Source organism: Anastrepha ludens, chromosome X (assembly GCF_028408465.1).
Source record: "Anastrepha ludens isolate Willacy chromosome X, idAnaLude1.1, whole genome shotgun sequence".
Classification (NCBI taxonomy): domain Eukaryota; kingdom Metazoa; phylum Arthropoda; class Insecta; order Diptera; family Tephritidae; genus Anastrepha; species Anastrepha ludens.
The window spans coordinates 78,260,234-78,280,002 of NC_071503.1; the positions used below are offsets into that span (position 1 = coordinate 78,260,234).

The 19,769-nt window shown below is 40.4% G+C and overlaps 1 protein-coding gene across 2 annotated transcripts in view; it reads left to right on the forward strand.

The window, feature by feature from the left end:
* LOC128869493 (uncharacterized) overlaps nucleotides 1-18,490 on the forward strand; it is an 83,054-nt gene extending 64,564 nt beyond the window's left edge. For both annotated transcript variants that reach the window (XM_054112062.1, XM_054112063.1), the window contains exon 4: nucleotides 17,364-18,490. In XM_054112062.1, coding sequence (XP_053968037.1) covers nucleotides 17,364-18,067 — 704 coding nt within the window. In that variant the 3' untranslated portion in view covers nucleotides 18,068-18,490. The remainder of the gene's footprint in view (nucleotides 1-17,363) is intronic.
* The last annotated feature ends 1,279 nt before the right edge of the window (nucleotides 18,491-19,769 follow it).

The following is a 19,769-nucleotide window of genomic DNA, read 5'->3' on the forward strand; positions in this document are numbered from 1 at the left end:
ACAGTCAAGCAGCAATAAAAGCGAAAATCTCATATTGTATTAAGTTCAAAATTGTTCGACGGAGCAGGGAGGCCATAGAAAGGCTAGCCGCAAACAATAGGCTGCATATCTATTGGGTACCTGGTAACAAAGGCATTATGGGGAACGAAATAGTTGTGAGATAGCAAAAAGTGCTTTTAGACTACCATTTGAAAAAGAGAACGACATACCAAAACCGCTAAACACAATACACAATGAAATGGACAACTACATGAAAAGGCGAGTGGAAGCTAGGTGGACTAATCTGACCACATGCAAAACAGCAAAAGTCATGGTTAGAACTAACGACAAAAAACTGACCCAATTCGTACTTAAGCTCTCGCGAAATGACTGCAGAACTATCATAGGTATGCTAACAGGTCATTGGCTGCACATGCGTACAATATAGGGATTGCTAACAGGGTAAAATGCTGAAAATTCAGAGAGGATGTTGAGAAAACTTTAGAACACCTTCTGTGCGTTTGTCCGGCATTATTAAAAACGCGTTTAAAATGCCTGGGAGCCCCATTGTTTGAGGGTCTGGAGGACGTCTCAAAAGCGGACCTCCCAGCTCTGCTTAGATTCACCAAAAGCGCTGCCATCCTACATGATGTCTACTTTCGGTATTCATAGAGTTCGATCTCCATCTGGTATCGCTAGGGACCAAAAGGTCTATGCGTGGCTTACTGCCAACCAAGCTAACCTAACCTAGCCTAATGCCGACGATTACTTCTGGTTGTAGGTGAGCCATAACGTCTTGCTAACTTTGCATTTCGTCAGGTCTTTCCCCCTTCAATCCGCCATTCGGAGGTATTTTTGGGGAATTGTACTTGACTGCACCTAGTGGTGTAAATACCGATTCTGCAAGAGCGTTATTCATAGCAGATTCCCGCCTTGCCAGTCCGATAGCAAAAGAATAGCGATATTGCCCTTAAAAGAGAAATCTGTAATTAGTAGGCTACAGGCTTCCCCAATTGCCAGTATTTTCGCCTGGAAGACACTGCTGGTATTAGGGAGACGCACAGATTTCTGAATTTGAAGTCTATGGGAATATATATCAGCTCCAACACCGCAGCCCATTTTACTGCCATCCATATAGACTGTAGTGTCGAAATTGTTTAGACAGAACAACTTATTGCATTCTTCCTTAGATTGAAAGAGAGTGGCAAATTCCCATTGAATGTTGCCGTCGGGACGATGTAGTTAGTTTCGAGATTAACTGAGTTTGTCGCAATAATAGAATAGCATGACCATACGTTTTTTCTCTCCAGCGACCCGCTTTATTTAACCTAAAAGCACTCATGGTTGCCGTCTTCTTATATGTAGGTCTATTGGAATAATGTATGTCAGTGCATTCAGAGACTCTTTAGGACATGATCTGATTGCACCGATCGTTATGCACAGGCTGATCTTTGTATTCTGCCGAGTAATTTGGTATTGTACTCTCTCACTAGAGCTTTCCACCAAACTACCGAGCCATACGAAAAAATAGGTCGTATAACCGTCTTATACAGCAATAATGTATGCTTAGGTTGGAGACCCCATCTTCTTCCAAGCATACGTTTACAGGCATATAAAGCAGTTTCTGCCTTCCTTACCCGTTCTTCAACATTTAATTTCCAGCTTAGTTTGGAGTCCAAAATTACCCCTAAATACTTTGCGCTGGGTGATAGTGAGAGAGTTTGTACGTTGATAATTGGTAGGTTAAAAGTTGGTACCTTGTATCTGGTGGTGAAAAGCATAAGTTCTGTTTCACGGGGGTTTAATCCTAGGCCACATCCTGTGGCCAAAGTGTTAAACTCGCCTAACGCCCTTTGGATGATCTCACTGATCGCATTAGGGTACAGTCCTGACGCCATTAACACCACATCATCGTCGTACGTCACTGCTTTTACCCCAACTTTATTAAGTTTTGTTAAGACTTTCCTAATAACGCATAACCAGAGAAGTGGAGACAATACTTCCTCCTGTGGAGTGCCCCTGTGGAGTGCCCCTGTGGACCTTCTTAGTTATGCTGATATTACCCATATTAGCTTTGATTATACTAGTTTCTAGCATAGAGGTGACCAAATTACTGATGCAATTGTCCACCTCTAAGTCTTTTAACGCCCGTTGAATGGCATCTGTACTAACATTGCTAAAGGCGCCTTCTATATCCAAGAATGCCGCCATGGTATAATGTTTGTTCTCTAGAGAGCCCTCTATCTGCCCGGATATCCGAGAATATATTTATAGTCGTTTTTGTTACGGCATGCAGCCACTTCCTTTATAGCTAAAACCTCTGCCTGATAGACGCTGCAGTATTCTGGTAGTCGAACCGATAGTTCCAGTCCTAATTCCTTCCAAATACTCCATACCCAATCTTACCGTCTAACTTGGAACCATCTGTACAACAATTTATTTCCCCCCTTCTCCATAGCCTTCGAGTCTGTCACTCCCTTCTTGACGGTATACTCGTCTTAAAAAGCATTTCGAAGGTGAGTCTAGGACTAGAGTAGTCTATTTCTTGTTTGTAACTATTCAGGGAGTTCAAAATAGAAGCGGGGCCAAGCCACCGGTCTTTCCATAGCGCCATACTTTTGAGTCTGAGCAACGTGTTTCCCTACCAAATTTAGTACAGGTAAACTGACTAGCACTTCCTGCGCTTTCTTTGGGATAGTCCTTAAAGCGCCTGAGATGCATAAAGACGCTGTACATGCAAGTTAAGATTGGCCTAACTACAGAAGGCCGCCGTAGCCGAATGGCTTGGTGTGTGACTACCATTCGGAATTCACAAAATTGAGAAAAACATTTTTCTTATAGCGACCCCCTTTCCGCAGGCAAAGGCAAATCTCCGAGCGTATTTTTGCCATGAAAAAGCTCCTCATAAAAATATTTGCCGTTCTGAATAGGTCCCTCCATTTGTGGAACAACAACAAGACGCACTCCACAAATAGGAGGAGGAGCTCAGCCAAATACCCAAAAAGGGTGTACGCGCCAGTTATATATATATATAACTACGGAAGTATAGAACCAATGTGTAACACGAGGTGTTAGTCTCCATTTATTACCGTTACTTCTAATGTCGAAGAAATAAATAGAACCGTAGATAAATAAAAATAAAATTAAACTGGATTCCTGATGCATATTTTTATTGAATCTGGAATTAATATTGTAGGTGGAAGTTATGTCGCTTATAACTTGGTGAATGTATCATATTTTACTTTTGCGACTATGTGTAAAATGGAACAAATCTGACGTCAGTGACGTTTCTGTTTGTATCCTGTTTAAGGTTATTTTGGTTTTATTTTAAACACATGGATTTATTTACTGAATCCTTTATAAATATATTCATTTGGATATCTGTTGACGCAACCACGGATGCAGAGCAACGACTTGTCAATTTCAATTTTGGAGTACTGGAAAGTAACTAAGAAGATCAGCGTCATAAAGATTTCATATTATAGTCACCACAGTAGCTATAATGGATTCACATCGTCGAGTCATACTTGGTGTTAATTTCTGCGCAAGTTTTGGAGCTAATCGGCTGCAAATCAGCCGAGTTTTCCTTAATAACTGTTTGGGGGTCCATATTTGTTTACCTCTGAGTTCTTGGTTAACTATTGCTCAAAACTTTTCAATAGGTTGGCATCAGGCGTCTGTGAAGGACGTTTTATTTCAATTCCATTTTGGTGTTTCCACTCTACACACCTTCGGCTTTGATGTCTGAGACCATTGCCTTCTTGTGAAATACAAGGTTGGTTAGTTCTTCCAAACATCTTCGCAGCTGAATGTAATAATGTTTTTTTTTTTAATTTTATTCATCAGAACTACACTCAAGTAGGCGGTAAACACAAATAAACGGCCAAATTCTTTTTCGTAGAAGCGGCCCCAAACTGAACTTTAACTGGTTGCTTAACAGTTCAGTAGAACACCAAGACCGACGTATGCAATTACTCAACGAAAAGGAAGATTCACCCGTGAATATTACGTTTGTCCAATTCCCTTCTGAGTTTGCCTAATTTGCAGATATTTTTTCTATATGTGATAACGAAAGCAGCGGTTTTTGCAATGTGGGCTCTCATCATGCCCGTCCTATCGTATTGCGCAGAAGCCTGGACGATAACAACATCCGATGAGGCGTCCCTTCGAGTGTTTGAGAAAAAAGATTCTGCGGAATATTTTTGGACCTTTGCACGTTAGAGGCGGCGAATATCGTAGGCTATGGTGAGCTGAATGACTTTTACGACGACATAGACATAGTGCAGCGAATAAAGATCCAACAGTTGGCTTCGTCATGTCGTCCGAAATGATATAAACGCTCTGGCTCTGAAATATTCGGAAAAATCAGGTAGATAAGGTCTTGATTCACTTGGTGTTTCCAAACGACGCCAGTTAGGAAGGGAAAAAAGCGATTGAGGCGCTCTTTATACTCAGCCAAAATCACGGAAGCGGTTATCGCGCCAACCAAGAAGAAGAAGAGAAGAAGTTTCAACCTAAAACTCAATTGTTTTAACTACAGTGAAGACTAATTAGTTTGCCTTGCTAACAGATAACTCCAGAGTCAAAAAATAGGTAAAAGCTTAAACAAAAACCGAAAAAAATTAATATATCTGACCTCTGTGACTTCCCCAATTTACCTTCAATTAAACGAAACACAAGTGACCGCAAACATATTGTATTACCATCGAGTCGGCGGACCAAAACAAACTCATCTTACAACTTCCATACTTTGCTATACACAAGGCCATATGTGCGGTAAATACTGAAATTATCACAGTGAGTGAGCTTCGCGATGGTAAGATCTTATTACTACTTGTTGCAAGTAGTGAAGAATAAGAAAATTACTGAACGGCTCAATGCCTTAAAACAACTCCCTGGTATTTGAAATATTGAAGCAAATACTGTGAAACCCACATACCCTCGCAGTATATACATTTCAAAGAAAAAATGACAAAAAAAATACCAGTCTAACGGTTAGACGCGATAGAAGTGAAACCTTCCGTAAAACAAACTGAGAGAGAATAAGACGAAAGCAGCATTACGAGCGGGATAATTATAGGTTCATTATAATATTGCTATAAAGTTCATATTTTGTTTTCTTCATTTTATTATTATTCATCCTCAATGCTTTCAATTTCAACAAATGATACGAGTGGCTTATGATAGCTAAAATATGATACAAATGCTTTGGTTTCGATGTTGTCAGCATATCTTTGAAATACCGCGTCAATTGTTGTTTTTGATCGTGTTGTCCATTCAGTGCGATTGTTACACATTTTTAAATTGAATGTTGTATTGACAAAGTCAATTAAAGGAACTGCTGTGTCCAATGCAAAATTAACGTTAAAATCGCCACTTAAAATCATTGGAACTTTATCGTAATCTTTTCTAAGTATCCGCGATACTTCTGGTGTATACTTTATTAAATTTTCGTGAATGAATTCCGTGTTGCTATTTATTGATTGATTCGGTGAAATATAAATTGCCACAATTAAAACTGTTTTTCAACAGACAGTGATTCTAGTTGCTGTGCATTCAGATCTATCTGTGGAGTTACAATACGAGCACCGTCATTTTGATTGTGGTATATTGCAACACCGTCTGCAATTGCGGTAAATATTTAAAAATGAGAATATTTACGAATATAAAAATACGGACGGAATACAGCACACGCGGTTGCTATTATGAGCGTCGTAACGCGTATATTACACAGACGTACTAACATACACACAAACATTCGTAGGACGCTTGGTCTAAGCAAGTATTAGGTAGTGTAGTATAGGTATACATAATGCCTTCTCGCTCACCGTGGCTCCGTAATACGCAGGCGCGCACACATACGTACTAGCATACATACAAACATACATACGTATGACGCTTGAACTAAACCCCAAAACAAGTATTTAATAGGCAATGTAGTATACATACTACAATACTCACTATACTAGCGTGGCTCAGCAGTACGCAGCCACACACATATACGTATATCAACATATAACGCTTCGTAGTGTCGCTTTTTCGTTTCATCGAGTCTCAAATCACTCCCAACGATTCTAAAGAAGTTTTTACTTCAAAAACTAAATTACCTAAACTGGAGTCGTGTTGCTAACTAAAAGGTTTTCCAATAACAGGTGTTATTTTGAATAGCCCGCTACTACACGCGTGACTAATCTCAAACTAAATACATAATTTTTTCCGTATTCTTTAACATTGCATTACGGAAAATTTACGACTCAACAACAATTACAAATTGGTACAATTGTATTAGGAAAATCGAGGCTCTGTAAAAAGTGTTCATCGCGGGCTCAGGCCAACTTATGGTGTTCAAGGATGACGCCCATTTTTCAATAAGCCAAATTGCCGTATTTGACAAAAACCGTTTTGTGGGCCTATACATATATGGTATTATATATATATATTGTATATAATTGTGGCGTCTGCCTGATAGCCGCTGCAGTAGTCTGGCAATCGAACCGATAGTTCCAGTCCTAATGCCTTCGATAATACTCCATACCCAATCTTACCGTCTAACTTCGAACCATCTGTCCAAAAATTTAATTTCCCCCTTCTCCATGGCCTTGGTGTCTGTCACTCCCTTCTTGACGGTATACTCGTCTTGAAAAGCCTTTCGAAGGTGAGTCTAGGAATAGAGTAGTCTATTTCTTGTTTGTAACTATTCAGGGAGTGCAAAATAGAAGCGGGGCCAAACCACCGGTCTTTCCATAGCGCCATACTTTTGAGTCTGAGCAACGTGTTTCCCTACCAAATTTAGTACAGGTAAACTGACTAGCACTTCCAGCGCTTTCTTTGGGATAGTCCTTGAAGCGCCAGAGATGCATAAAAACGCTGTACATGCAAGTTAAGATTGGCCTAACTACAGAAGGCCGCCGTAGCCGAATGGGTTGGTGTGTGTCTACCATTCGGAATTCACAAAGAGAATACAGGTTCGAATCTCGGTGAAACACCAAAATTGAGAAAAACATTTTTCTAATAGCGACCGCCCCTCCGCAGGCAAAGGCAAATCTCCGAGTGTATTTTTGCCATGAAAAAGCTCCTCATAAAAATATTTGCCGTTCTGAATAGGTCCCTCCATTTGTGGAACAACAACAAGACGCACTCCACAAATAGGAGGAGGAGCTCAGCCAAATACCCAAAAAGGGTGTACGCGCCAGTTATATATATATATAACTACGGAAGTATAGAACCAATGTGTAACACGAGGTGTTAGTCTCCATTTATTACCGTTACTTCTAATGTCGAAGAAATAAATAGAACCGTAGATAAATAAAAATAAAATTAAACTGGATTCCTGATGCATATTTTTATTGAATCTGGAATTAATATTGTAGGTGGAAGTTATGTCGCTTATAACTTGGTGAATGTATCATATTTTACTTTTGCGACTATGTGTAAAATGGAACAAATCTGACGTCAGTGACGTTTCTGTTTGTATCCTGTTTAAGGTTCTTTTGGTTTTATTTTAAACACATGGATTTATTTACTGAATCCTTTATAAATATATTCATTTGGATATCTGTTGACGCAACCACGGATGCAGAGCAACGACTTGTCAATTTCAATTTTGGAGTACTGGAAAGTAACTAAGAAGATCAGCGTCATAAAGATTTCATATTATAGTCACCACAGTAGCTATAATGGATTCACATCGTCGAGTCATACTTGGTGTTAATTTCTGCGCAAGTTTTGGAGCTAATCGGCTGCAAATCAGCCGAGTTTTCCTTAATAACTGTTTGGGGGTCCATATTTGTTTACCTCTGAGTTCTTGGTTAACTATTGCTCAAAACTTTTCAATAGGTTGGCATCAGGCGTCTGTGAAGGACGTTTTATTTCAATTGCATTTTGGTGTTTCCACTCTACACACCTTCGGCTTTGATGTCTGAGACCATTGCCTTCTTGTGAAATACAAGGTTGGTTAGTTCTTCCAAACATCTTCGCAGCTGACTGTAATAATGTTTTATTTGAATTTTATTCATCAGAACTACACTCAAGTAGGCGGTAAACACAAATAAACGGCCAAATTCTTTTTCGTAGAAGCGGCCCCAAACTGAACTTTAACTGGTTGCTTAACAGTTCAGTAGAACACCAAGACCGACGTATGCAATTACTCAACGAAAAGGAAGATTCACCCGTGAATATTACGTTTGTCCAATTCCCTTCTGAGTTTGCCTAATTTGCAGATATTTTTTCTATATGTGATAACGAAAGCAGCGGTTTTTGCAATGTGGGCTCTCATCATGCCCGTCCTATCGTATTGCGCAGAAGCCTGGACGATAACAACATCCGATGAGGCGTCCCTTCGAGTGTTTGAGAAAAAAGATTCTGCGGAATATTTTTGGACCTTTGCACGTTAGAGGCGGCGAATATCGTAGGCTATGGTGAGCTGAATGACTTTTACGACGACATAGACATAGTGCAGCGAATAAAGATCCAACAGTTGGCTTCGTCATGTCGTCCGAAATGATATAAACGCTCTGGCTCTGAAATATTCGGAAAAATCAGGTAGATAAGGTCTTGATTCACTTGGTGTTTCCAAACGACGCCAGTTAGGAAGGGAAAAAAGCGATTGAGGCGCTCTTTATACTCAGCCAAAATCACGGAAGCGGTTATCGCGCCAACCAAGAAGAAGAAGAGAAGAAGTTTCAACCTAAAACTCAATTGTTTTAACTACAGTGAAGACTAATTAGTTTGCCTTGCTAACAGATAACTTCAGAGTCAAAAAATAGGTAAAAGCTTAAACAAAAACCGAAAAAAATTAATATATCTGACCTCTGTGACTTCCCCAATTTACCTTCAATTAAACGAAACACAAGTGACCGCAAACATATTGTATTACCATCGAGTCGGCGGACCAAAACAAACTCATCTTACAACTTCCATACTTTGCTATACACAAGGCCATATGTGCGGTAAATACTGAAATTATCACAGTGAGTGAGCTTCGCGATGGTAAGATCTTATTACTACTTGTTGCAAGTAGTGAAGAATAAGAAAATTACTGAACGGCTCAATGCCTTAAAACAACTCCCTGGGATTTGAAATATTGAAGCAAATACTGTGAAACCCACATACCCTCGCAGTATATACATTTCAAAGAAAAAATGACAAAAAAAATACCAGTCTAACGGTTAGACGCGATAGAAGTGAAACCTTCCGTAAAACAAACTGAGAGAGAATAAGACGAAAGCAGCATTACGAGCGGGATAATTATAGGTTCATTATAATATTGCTATAAAGTTCATATTTTGTTTTCTTCATTTTATTATTATTCATCCTCAATGCTTTCAATTTCAACAAATGATACGAGTGGCTTATGATAGCTAAAATATGATACAAATGCTTTGGTTTCGATGTTGTCAGCATATCTTTGAAATACCGCGTCAATTGTTGTTTTTGATCGTGTTGTCCATTCAGTGCGATTGTTACACATTTTTAAATTGAATGTTGTATTGACAAAGTCAATTAAAGGAACTGCTGTGTCCAATGCAAAATTAACGTTAAAATCGCCACTTAAAATCATTGGAACTTTATCGTAATCTTTTCTAAGTATCCGCGATACTTCTGGTGTATACTTTATTAAATTTTCGTGAATGAATTCCGTGTTGCTATTTATTGATTGATTCGGTGAAATATAAATTGCCACAATTAAAACTGTTTTTCCATTGCTCAATCTGGTTTCGCATGCACATATTTCTTCCACTTTAGAGAGCTCAACAGACAGTGATTCTAGTTGCTGTGCATTCAGATCTATCTGTGGAGTTACAATACGAGCACCGTCATTTTGATTGTGGTATATTGCAACACCGTCTGCAATTGCGGTAAATATTTAAAAATGAGAATATTTACGAATATAAAAATACGGACGGAATACAGCACACGCGGTTGCTATTATGAGCGTCGTAACGCGTATATTACACAGACGTACTAACATACACACAAACATTCGTAGGACGCTTGGTCTAAGCAAGTATTAGGTAGTGTAGTATAGGTATACATAATGCCTTCTCGCTCACCGTGGCTCCGTAATACGCAGGCGCGCACACATACGTACTAGCATACATACAAACATACATACGTATGACGCTTGAACTAAACCCCAAAACAAGTATTTAATAGGCAATGTAGTATACATACTACAATACTCACTATACTAGCGTGGCTCAGCAGTACGCAGCCACACACATATACGTATATCAACATATAACGCTTCGTAGTGTCGCTTTTTCGTTTCATCGAGTCTCAAATCACTCCCAACGATTCTAAAGAAGTTTTTACTTCAAAAACTAAATTACCTAAACTGGAGTCGTGTTGCTAACTAAAAGGTTTTCCAATAACAGGTGTTATTTTGAATAGCCCGCTACTACACGCGTGACTAATCTCAAACTAAATACATAATTTTTTCCGTATTCTTTAACATTGCATTACGGAAAATTTACGACTCAACAACAATTACAAATTGGTACAATTGTATTAGGAAAATCGAGGCTCTGTAAAAAGTGTTCATCGCGGGCTCAGGCCAACTTATGGTGTTCAAGGATGACGCCCATTTTTCAATAAGCCAAATTGCCGTATTTGACAAAAACCGTTTTGTGGGCCTATACATATATGGTATTATATATATATATTGTATATAATTGTGGCGTCTGCCTGATAGCCGCTGCAGTAGTCTGGCAATCGAACCGATAGTTCCAGTCCTAATGCCTTCGATAATACTCCATACCCAATCTTACCGTCTAACTTCGAACCATCTGTCCAAAAATTTAATTTCCCCCTTCTCCATGGCCTTGGTGTCTGTCACTCCCTTCTTGACGGTATACTCGTCTTGAAAAGCCTTTCGAAGGTGAGTCTAGGAATAGAGTAGTCTATTTCTTGTTTGTAACTATTCAGGGAGTGCAAAATAGAAGCGGGGCCAAACCACCGGTCTTTCCATAGCGCCATACTTTTGAGTCTGAGCAACGTGTTTCCCTACCAAATTTAGTACAGGTAAACTGACTAGCACTTCCAGCGCTTTCTTTGGGATAGTCCTTGAAGCGCCAGAGATGCATAAAAACGCTGTACATGCAAGTTAAGATTGGCCTAACTACAGAAGGCCGCCGTAGCCGAATGGGTTGGTGTGTGTCTACCATTCGGAATTCACAAAGAGAATACAGGTTCGAATCTCGGTGAAACACCAAAATTGAGAAAAACATTTTTCTAATAGCGACCGCCCCTCCGCAGGCAAAGGCAAATCTCCGAGTGTATTTTTGCCATGAAAAAGCTCCTCATAAAAATATTTGCCGTTCTGAGTAGGTCCCTCCATTTGTGGAACAACAACAAGACGCACACCACAAATAGGAGGAGGAGCTCAGCCAAATACCCAAAAAGGGTATACGCGCCAGTTATTTATATATATATAACTACAGAAGTATAGAACTAAAGTGTAACACGAGGTGTTAGTCTCCATTTATTACCGACCGCTTTTTTTCAAGATGGCTTTCTTTACTCTTTCCTCAATATTAGGTTTCCACGTGAGTTTCCTGCCTAATATGAGTCCTAGATACTTGACATTCTCTTTCAAAGGAGTCCCCACACCCTTAAAAACTATCGTGGAGCCTGTTTCTTTGTAAAGGGAATTATTTCAGTTTTTGTGGGGCTTATACCGAGTCCCCTGCTCTCAGCCCAGCTTCTAAGTGCGGCCATGTTTGAGCGCGGAATATCCATAAAGGCGCCTTCTATATCTACGAAAGCAACCCATGCAAACTCTTTGTCTAGCAAACCGACGAGTGAGTGTAAGACAGTTTCTGTAGACTTCCCTTTAGTATAGGTATAGAAATTTTAGACTACCTAGAAATTATCCCTAAAGAAAGAAGACTGAAGACGGTCATTTAACTTCATTGTTTCGTGATATAATGCGTCCTGGGAGCTTCGTTCGCAATAGGACCATGATTTCATGACCTGTGTAGCAAGTGTCACTGTTTTTTTCAGTACACCATGCGGCAGTTTTGCTTGTTAACGTTGGTTTGGTCTAAAATAATTTTTCGAGCTCCAGATGCCTTATTAAAACCGCCAAACTGCGATAATTGGAAAACTTAGGATAAAACTAAAACGTTTTCTATCGAAAAACATCCAATACCTTTTTAACGGCTTTAAATCATTTGATCTTGGTAGCAACTTCACATCGCCGCTGCTCGATATTCAGAAAAAACTTTCACTATTTCTATAGTGGATTTTCACAAATTCTAGGCATTGTGCGTTTCTTGTAATTGGTTATGACTAAAGCAAAATATTTACTCATGCCATAAAAAAGTGCCTCTAAATTTAATAAACGATCTTAATGGGACATTCAATACATAGATTTTTACATTTCAATAATTACAAATGCATATATATATAGCACTTGGTATTGAGTCGCTAAAGAAACGTCTTTCCTCTATGAGGTCCAAAAGTCAAAAGGGCGGAACCAAATTTTATTTTTATTAGGTTGAGCGAATACAATGAAAAGTGAATGTCAAAAACTAGTGCATGGTTGCATCTGCGTATGTATGAGAAATGTAAGAGCTTGTGGTGCTGCCACAGTACTCCCCTTCTAGAGAGACGGTACGGCGATGAATGCTGGCTTTAAGCGGTCGACCGAGATATTCACGGCTTCATGATTGACATCGACGACAAAATACTTCGAGTAGCGATGTAATACTTTGAACGGTCCTTTGTATGGAGCTGGTAATGATGGTTTTACTGATAGATCTCGTACAAACACCTGCTCGCATTTGCTAAGGTCTGAATGTACGAAAGACTTCTGCCTGTTGTGCCAAGTAGTATCGACAGCACATAATTCGCGCATGACTCGGCGCAGCTGCGTTACGGTCTCTATTTCGGGTTGGTTGGTTTGCTATTATCCACGAAGAACTCATAAGGCAAACGTAAAGTGGTCCCGTAAACGAGTTCGGCGGGGGAGGCATCTATATCGGGCTTGAAAGAGCTGCGAAGTCCCAGTAGGATTAATGGAAGAGAAGACGTCCATTGGTTTACATTGTGGCACAAAATAGCTGTCTTAAACGTTCGGTGCCATCGTTCAATTATGTCATTCGTCTGCGGATGGTAGGCTGTTGTTCGTAAGTGCGTAACGTCTAGAATCTGCAGCAGTTGTCGAAATAAGTTGCTCTCAAACTGTCGACCGAGGTCCGACGTTATGTCCACAGGAACACCAAAACGCGATACCCAGCCACTTATTAATGCTTTTGCTACAGATGCCTTATTTGGATGAAATGGAGTTGGAGTATAAGGCCTTGATAGCTGCTTTTACTGTCTGCAAAATAGCTACTCTTGCACTAATTTCTTAGTAGTAATTTAGTGAATCGCATGCTTCTCTGATGGCTAATAGTTCTGCCTGGAAGACGCTCTCTTAGGCAGGAAGTCGAATTGCTGAGATAGGTTGAGAGGTCTCCGAATGGAAGCCAACTCCCATACCACAGTTCATCTTAGCACCATCCGTGTATATTTCGACATCAAATCTACCAATCACTTTCCCTACCTTCCATTCGGCTCTCGGTGGAAAACGTACCATAAAGTCTTTCTTGAAATTGAGGTCGGGTATTGTGATTGTCTGATTTGTTTTTGAGCAGTGAGGGTCCCTGTAGGAGCATCTTGCTGTGACCGTACAATCTTGTTGTCCAGCTTCCTATATCTCTGAGTCTCATAGCGCTGCATGTGGCGATTGTTATTATGTATAAGCCTAATGGTAACAGATGTGTTAGCAGATGTGTTAAGTGCTTCAGCAGAACTGATACTAAGCGCTCCTGTAGTTAAGACACCTGCTGATCTTTGTTTCTTGTTTAGCTTGGTTTGGTTGTATTTCTTTTCCATAGCAGGCCACCAGACTACAGGGTAGCCAATATTCGACGGACGCATCAGGCAACCCTGTACCTTTTGACAAAGACGTTAGATCGGTTAATGACCGCGTTGGAAGCGTCAGTTCAAGCAGATATTTACCATCAGTCTCTGCTGTGATGTCTGGAATTGCGAAAGCATCCGGCCATCGTGTGAATCGATCGAGTACGGTGAGACAATAACGGTTACCATCGGAAAGCAGGAAAGGTCCCACTATGTCGATATGCAGGTGCGAAAACCGTTGGCCGGGGCAAGCGCGGCGTTGAAACGATGATGAGTTGTGGCGGATTACTTTGTTTCGTTGGCAATGCATCCATTGCTTGGCAAACTGGCGGCTAACTTTCTGTATTCCGGGCCAGACAAAACGTTCAGTCATCAGTTTGGTTGTTACTCGTGTACCGTTCTGTTACGAACGGACGTATTCGACCAGTCGAGGTATCGCAATATATTTTCTTGGTACTGAAAGGGTGAACAAAACTGGTTAGTTGAAGTGAGTGTCTAACTTTACCTTCTAAGTACGATTTCAGCTCGTCGTTGTTAGCTTGATCATCTGCGAGGTCATCAAAATTTATTGGATCTGCAGCTATGGCTTGAATTCGTGACAGTAGATCAGCTGCTATATTTTTTCCCCCTGATATGTGCCGAATATCTATGGTGATTTGGGCAATGAAGTCTAGTTGGCGTGCTTGCCGATCGGATGCTTTTTCTGGTCGCTGTTTAAAGGTGTAAATGAGCGGCTTGTGATCCGTATACACATGGCAATTTCTTCCTTCGAGCAGAAACCGGAAGTGGCGAATAGCGAGAAACATCGCTGTCAACTCTCTATCATACGTACTATATCGCTGTTCGGATTTCGTAAAAAACCGCTGGAAAAATCCTAAAGGTTGAGGGACTCCATTTACGATCTGATGTAGTGCGGCACCTGCAGCATAGTCGGATGCGTCGACCCATAATGAAAGCGGAGCGTCTGGGCTTGGATGCGCCAAGAGTGCACAGTTCGCGAGATCTTCCTTGCATGCCTCAAAATGTCTGACGTTGTCATCCGTCCATGTTAGCGGTGTTTTATCATTGCGCCTATTTCCTGAACACATTCTGAAAAGCGGAGCTTGGTGCAAGAGTGGGTTTGGTAACAGCGGTCTGTAGAAATTAGTCATAGCTAGGAAACGTTTGAGCTCCTTTGCAACAGTGGGGAGTTTGTACAATCGAATCGTTTCGACGCGGCTGGGTAGTGGCTTAATTCCATCTTTTGTTATAACATGACCTAAGAACTGCAGCTCTGATACCCCAAACACTGATTTTGATACATGAACGGTTAACTTATGTTGACGTAGTCGTTGAAAAACAGTATGCAGGTGTGTGCGATGCTCTTCTGGTGAGCTTGACGCGACGCATATATCATCCAAGTAGACGAAAACATTATTTACACCTCGAAAAACTTCGTTGATGACTCTCTGAAAGGTTTGCGCTGCATTGCGCAACCCAAAAGTCATGTGTGTAAACTCGTACAACACAAAGGGGGTCGTTATCGCCGTTTTGCATATGTCCTCGGGATCGATTGGGATCTGGTGGAAGGCCCTCTGCAGATCGATTTTTGAAAAAATTTTCTTGCCGGACAGAATATGACTAAAATCGTGAAGAAATGGCGAAGGATATATGTCGGGATCGGTAACAGCGTTAAGTGCGCGATAATCGCCGCATGGTCTCCACGATCCATCCGCCTTGCGCACCATATGTAACGGACTTGCCCAGTTACTGCTGGACGGCCGACATATGCCAAGTTTCATTAGAAGTTCAAATTCGGCGCGCGCTGCGCTGAGCTTTTCAGCCGAGAGCCGTCTAGGCCGAGCGAAAACAGGCTGACCGGTCGTGATAATACGGTGAACCACTGTAGACTTCGTTGTATAGCCTGGAGGCGGTGGTCGAGTACTGTCATTAAATTGTCGCAACAAGTTTGAAAAATCAGAAGCAAAAGTTATGGTTGATATGATTGATGCTTCAATACGTGCCACTGTGCAAACTGACTTAATTGCTGTTTTGCGTTCGAGCAAACATCTTCCGTTGAGGTTAGGAAGGAGATCATAGTGTGGTAAAAAATCAGTTCCGATAATAGCCTGTGATACATCTGCAATCACAAAGCTCCATACAAAATCCCTGCGCAAATTTAGGTTAAGGCGAGGCATGACTGCCCCAAAAACTTGTATTGGTGAACTGTTTGCGGCAAATAAATAAGAAAAGTTATTTTAGTTGATGTGTCGAATATTCGTAAGCGACAGAGAGCGTTTGGCGATCTCTGAAATGCCGTTGGCGGAGCACCCCTATTGTTTGTTGTTTTGCGATGATTGTTGAGTGAATTTACACGGTTGGCGACATTTCTTAGCTTCTGTCCCGAATTTGGCATGATACCAGCACAGGTCAGCTGCATTTGTGTTATAAGGTCGCGCCGGTGTTCTTGATCTGGAGCGCGCTTGGGACTTCTCGGTGTTCATTACGTTCTCGAAGCGTTGTTTGAGTTCAGCTATTTCGGCTCTCAGGTCGTTGTCTGTAGTATGAATTGGTGCGACTACTTCGTGTAACCGCCCCTCACGCAACTGCATTGATTCTGATATGGAATCAGCGATTTTTAATTTGTCTAGGATAGGTACGTTCGTTGCGATGATGGCTGATTGTGCATATGGGGGTAAACGGTTGACCCACAAATCATGTAAAATACTTTCACTTAATGTGGATCCAGCAGCGCGCTTCATTTCGTTGAACAGGTCGCTCGGCCGGCGGTCACCTAATGGCATATCGCGTAATACGCGTTGCAGGCGGCGTTGTTGACTCTCGGTAAAATTTTCCGTCAATTTTGTCTGGATGTATTTGTATCGCCCTGTAGCGGGAGCAGCATCAATGATGGAACGCAATTCCATAAGCTTGGCCTGTGGTATGCTGGCGGCAACTATGTTGAACTTTGCCGCGTCAGTTGTGACACCCGATGCCTCGAACCAAAAGTTGAGGGAGTAAAAATAAGCCTCGATATTATCCCCTGACATCGATGGCAGCGGGATTAGTGGAAATGTTGTAGAACTTTTATTGAACTCCTCATGGTGTGTGCCACCAGATACTGCCAAGATATCGTTAAGCGCCATTTCACTTACCGTGTGGGGTCACCATTTATAGCACTTGGTATTGAGTCGCTAAGGAAACGTCTTTCCTCTATGAGGTCCAAACGTCAAAAGGGCGGAACCAAATTTTATTTTTATTAGGTTGAGCGAATACAATGAAAAGTGAATGTCAAAAACTAGCGCATGGTTGCATCTGCGCATGTATGAGAAATGTAAGAGCATGAGAAATGTAAGAGCTTGTGGTGCTGCCAAATATATATACATATACAATATATATATGTATATACTCGGATACGAATGCATGCCCCTGTTAAACTTGTCAATAAAAGCAACTAATATATATAATAATTTTCAACTTTTTTGTATTGTTAATAGAGTTATATCTGCCGAAAGCAATTTCATTGGAAAGCTATGCTCCGCCACCCGTGGTTAACATCAAAGAACCCGAAACTCACAATTCGAGCTGGAAACCTACATTAACATCATCGCCACGCAGCTTCCCCTTAAGCAAACCCACTATCGGTGGTTTCCTTAGTTCCGGTTTTACTCCGCTAGCTAAGCACCAATATTTTAAACCTGACAGCTACAGCATGGGCCAACAAGAGATAAATCCAAACGTGCCTCAAATAAGCTATAATCCATCGCCACTACCCTACGAAAAGATTGCTAAATTTGAGAATACTTCCGAGGAGCAGGCCCAAGACAATGACTACATCCCGCAAAATCGTCGATTGCCTATACAGAACCATTGCGTCAAAGCATTAAATGCATCCCCCGTTCTGTTTGGTGAAATTGCAGGTACTGTTGGGCGATCTTCATCACCTTACCCGTACAACACTGCTAAAAGCGAAATATATGATCGAGCGACCACAACCTTTTATTCAAAACGTCATAACATCAATGAGTTATTGCACGGCCAAAACTATAACAATACAGCACGTGGTTGGCGGTCGAGAGGAAATTGTGACTATCCATTGGCAAGCGACGGCACCCACGCTGAGTTGAATGGTGCAAATTATAGAGGATATCGGCAAAAACCTCGGGCATCTGCGGACAATTTACCTTATACCGATTTTTAGTAAACGATTTATAAAATCGGGAAATGATAAACAAGACAAGTACCTATTCAACAGCTAACCAACAATTATCTTAAAAATATTATACATTCATGTTAATATGCAATATAATCAGGTAATCCTTAACATCTATATTGAAGTTCACTCAAATTTCGATCTATCATTATTCACGCATCCATAAATAAGGTAAACATCCGTATACTTATACGTACATACACCTTCATCCATTCATATTTATTAACCTTCACTGAATCAAAATGAATTTTGTTCTAGTTTTTCTGTTGTGTAAGCTTATATTATATTATTCCTGCTAAAGTTGACTATGAAAGGAATGACACATTTTCATAAATTTTATTAAGATTGGTTACTTCTAATGTCGAAGAAATAAATAGAACCGTAGATAAATAAAAATAAAATTAAACCGGATTCCTGATGCATATTTTTATTGAACTTGGAATTAATATTGTAAGTAGAAGTTATGTCGCTTATAACTCATATTTATTAACCTTCACTGAACCAAAATGAATTTTGTTCTTGTTTTTCTGTTGTGTAAGCTTAAATTATATTATTCCTGCTAAAGTTGACTACGAAAGGAATGACACATTTTCATAAATTTTGTTAAGATTGGTTACTTCTACAATAAGTCGAAGAAATAAATAGAACCGTAGATAAATAAAAATAAAATTAAACCGGAATCCTGACGCATATTTTTATTGAACCTGGAATTAATATTGTAGGTAGAAGTAATGTCGCTTATAACTTGGTGAATGTATCATATTTTACTTTGTGACTATGTGTAAAATAGAACAAATCTGACGTCAGTGACGTTTCTGTTTGTGTCCTGTTTAAGGTTCTTTTGGTTTTATTTTAGACATGGATTTATTTACTGAATCCTTTAAAAATATATTCATTTGGGTATCTGTTGACTCAACCACGGATGCAGAGCAACGACTTGTTGTTAATTTCAATTTTGGAGTACTGGAAAGTAATTAAGAAGATCATTGTCATAAGGATTTCATATTATAGTCACCACAGTAGCTATAATGGATTCACATCGTCGAGTCATACTTGGTGTTAATTTCTGCGCAAGTTTTGGAGCTAATCGGCTGCAAATCAGCCGAGTTTTCCTTGATAACTGTTTGGGGGTCCATATTTGTTTACCTCTGAGTTCTTGGTTAACTATTGTTCAAAACTTTTCAATAGGTTGGCATCAGGCGTCTGTGAAGGACATTTTATTTCAATTGCATTTTGGTGTTTCCACTTTACACACCTTCGGCTTTGATGTCTGAGATCATTGCCTTCTTGTGAAATACAAGGTTGGGTAGTTCTTCCAAACATCTTCGCAGCTGAATGTAATAATGTTTTTTTTTTTAATTTTATTCATCAGAACTACACTCAAGTAGGCGGTAAACACAAATAAACGGCCAAATTCTTTTCCGTAGAAGCGGCCCCAAACTGAACTTTAACTGGTTGCTTAACAGTTCAGCAGAACACCAAGCCCGACGTATGCAATTACTCACCGAAAGGGAAGATTCACCCGTGAATATTACGTTTGTACAATTCCCTTCTGACTTTGCCTAATTTGAAGATATTTTTTCTATATGTGATGACGAAAGCAGCAATTTTTGCAATGTGGGCTCTCATCATGCCCGTCCTATCGTATTGCGCAGAAGCCTGGACGATAACAACATCCGATGAGGCGTCC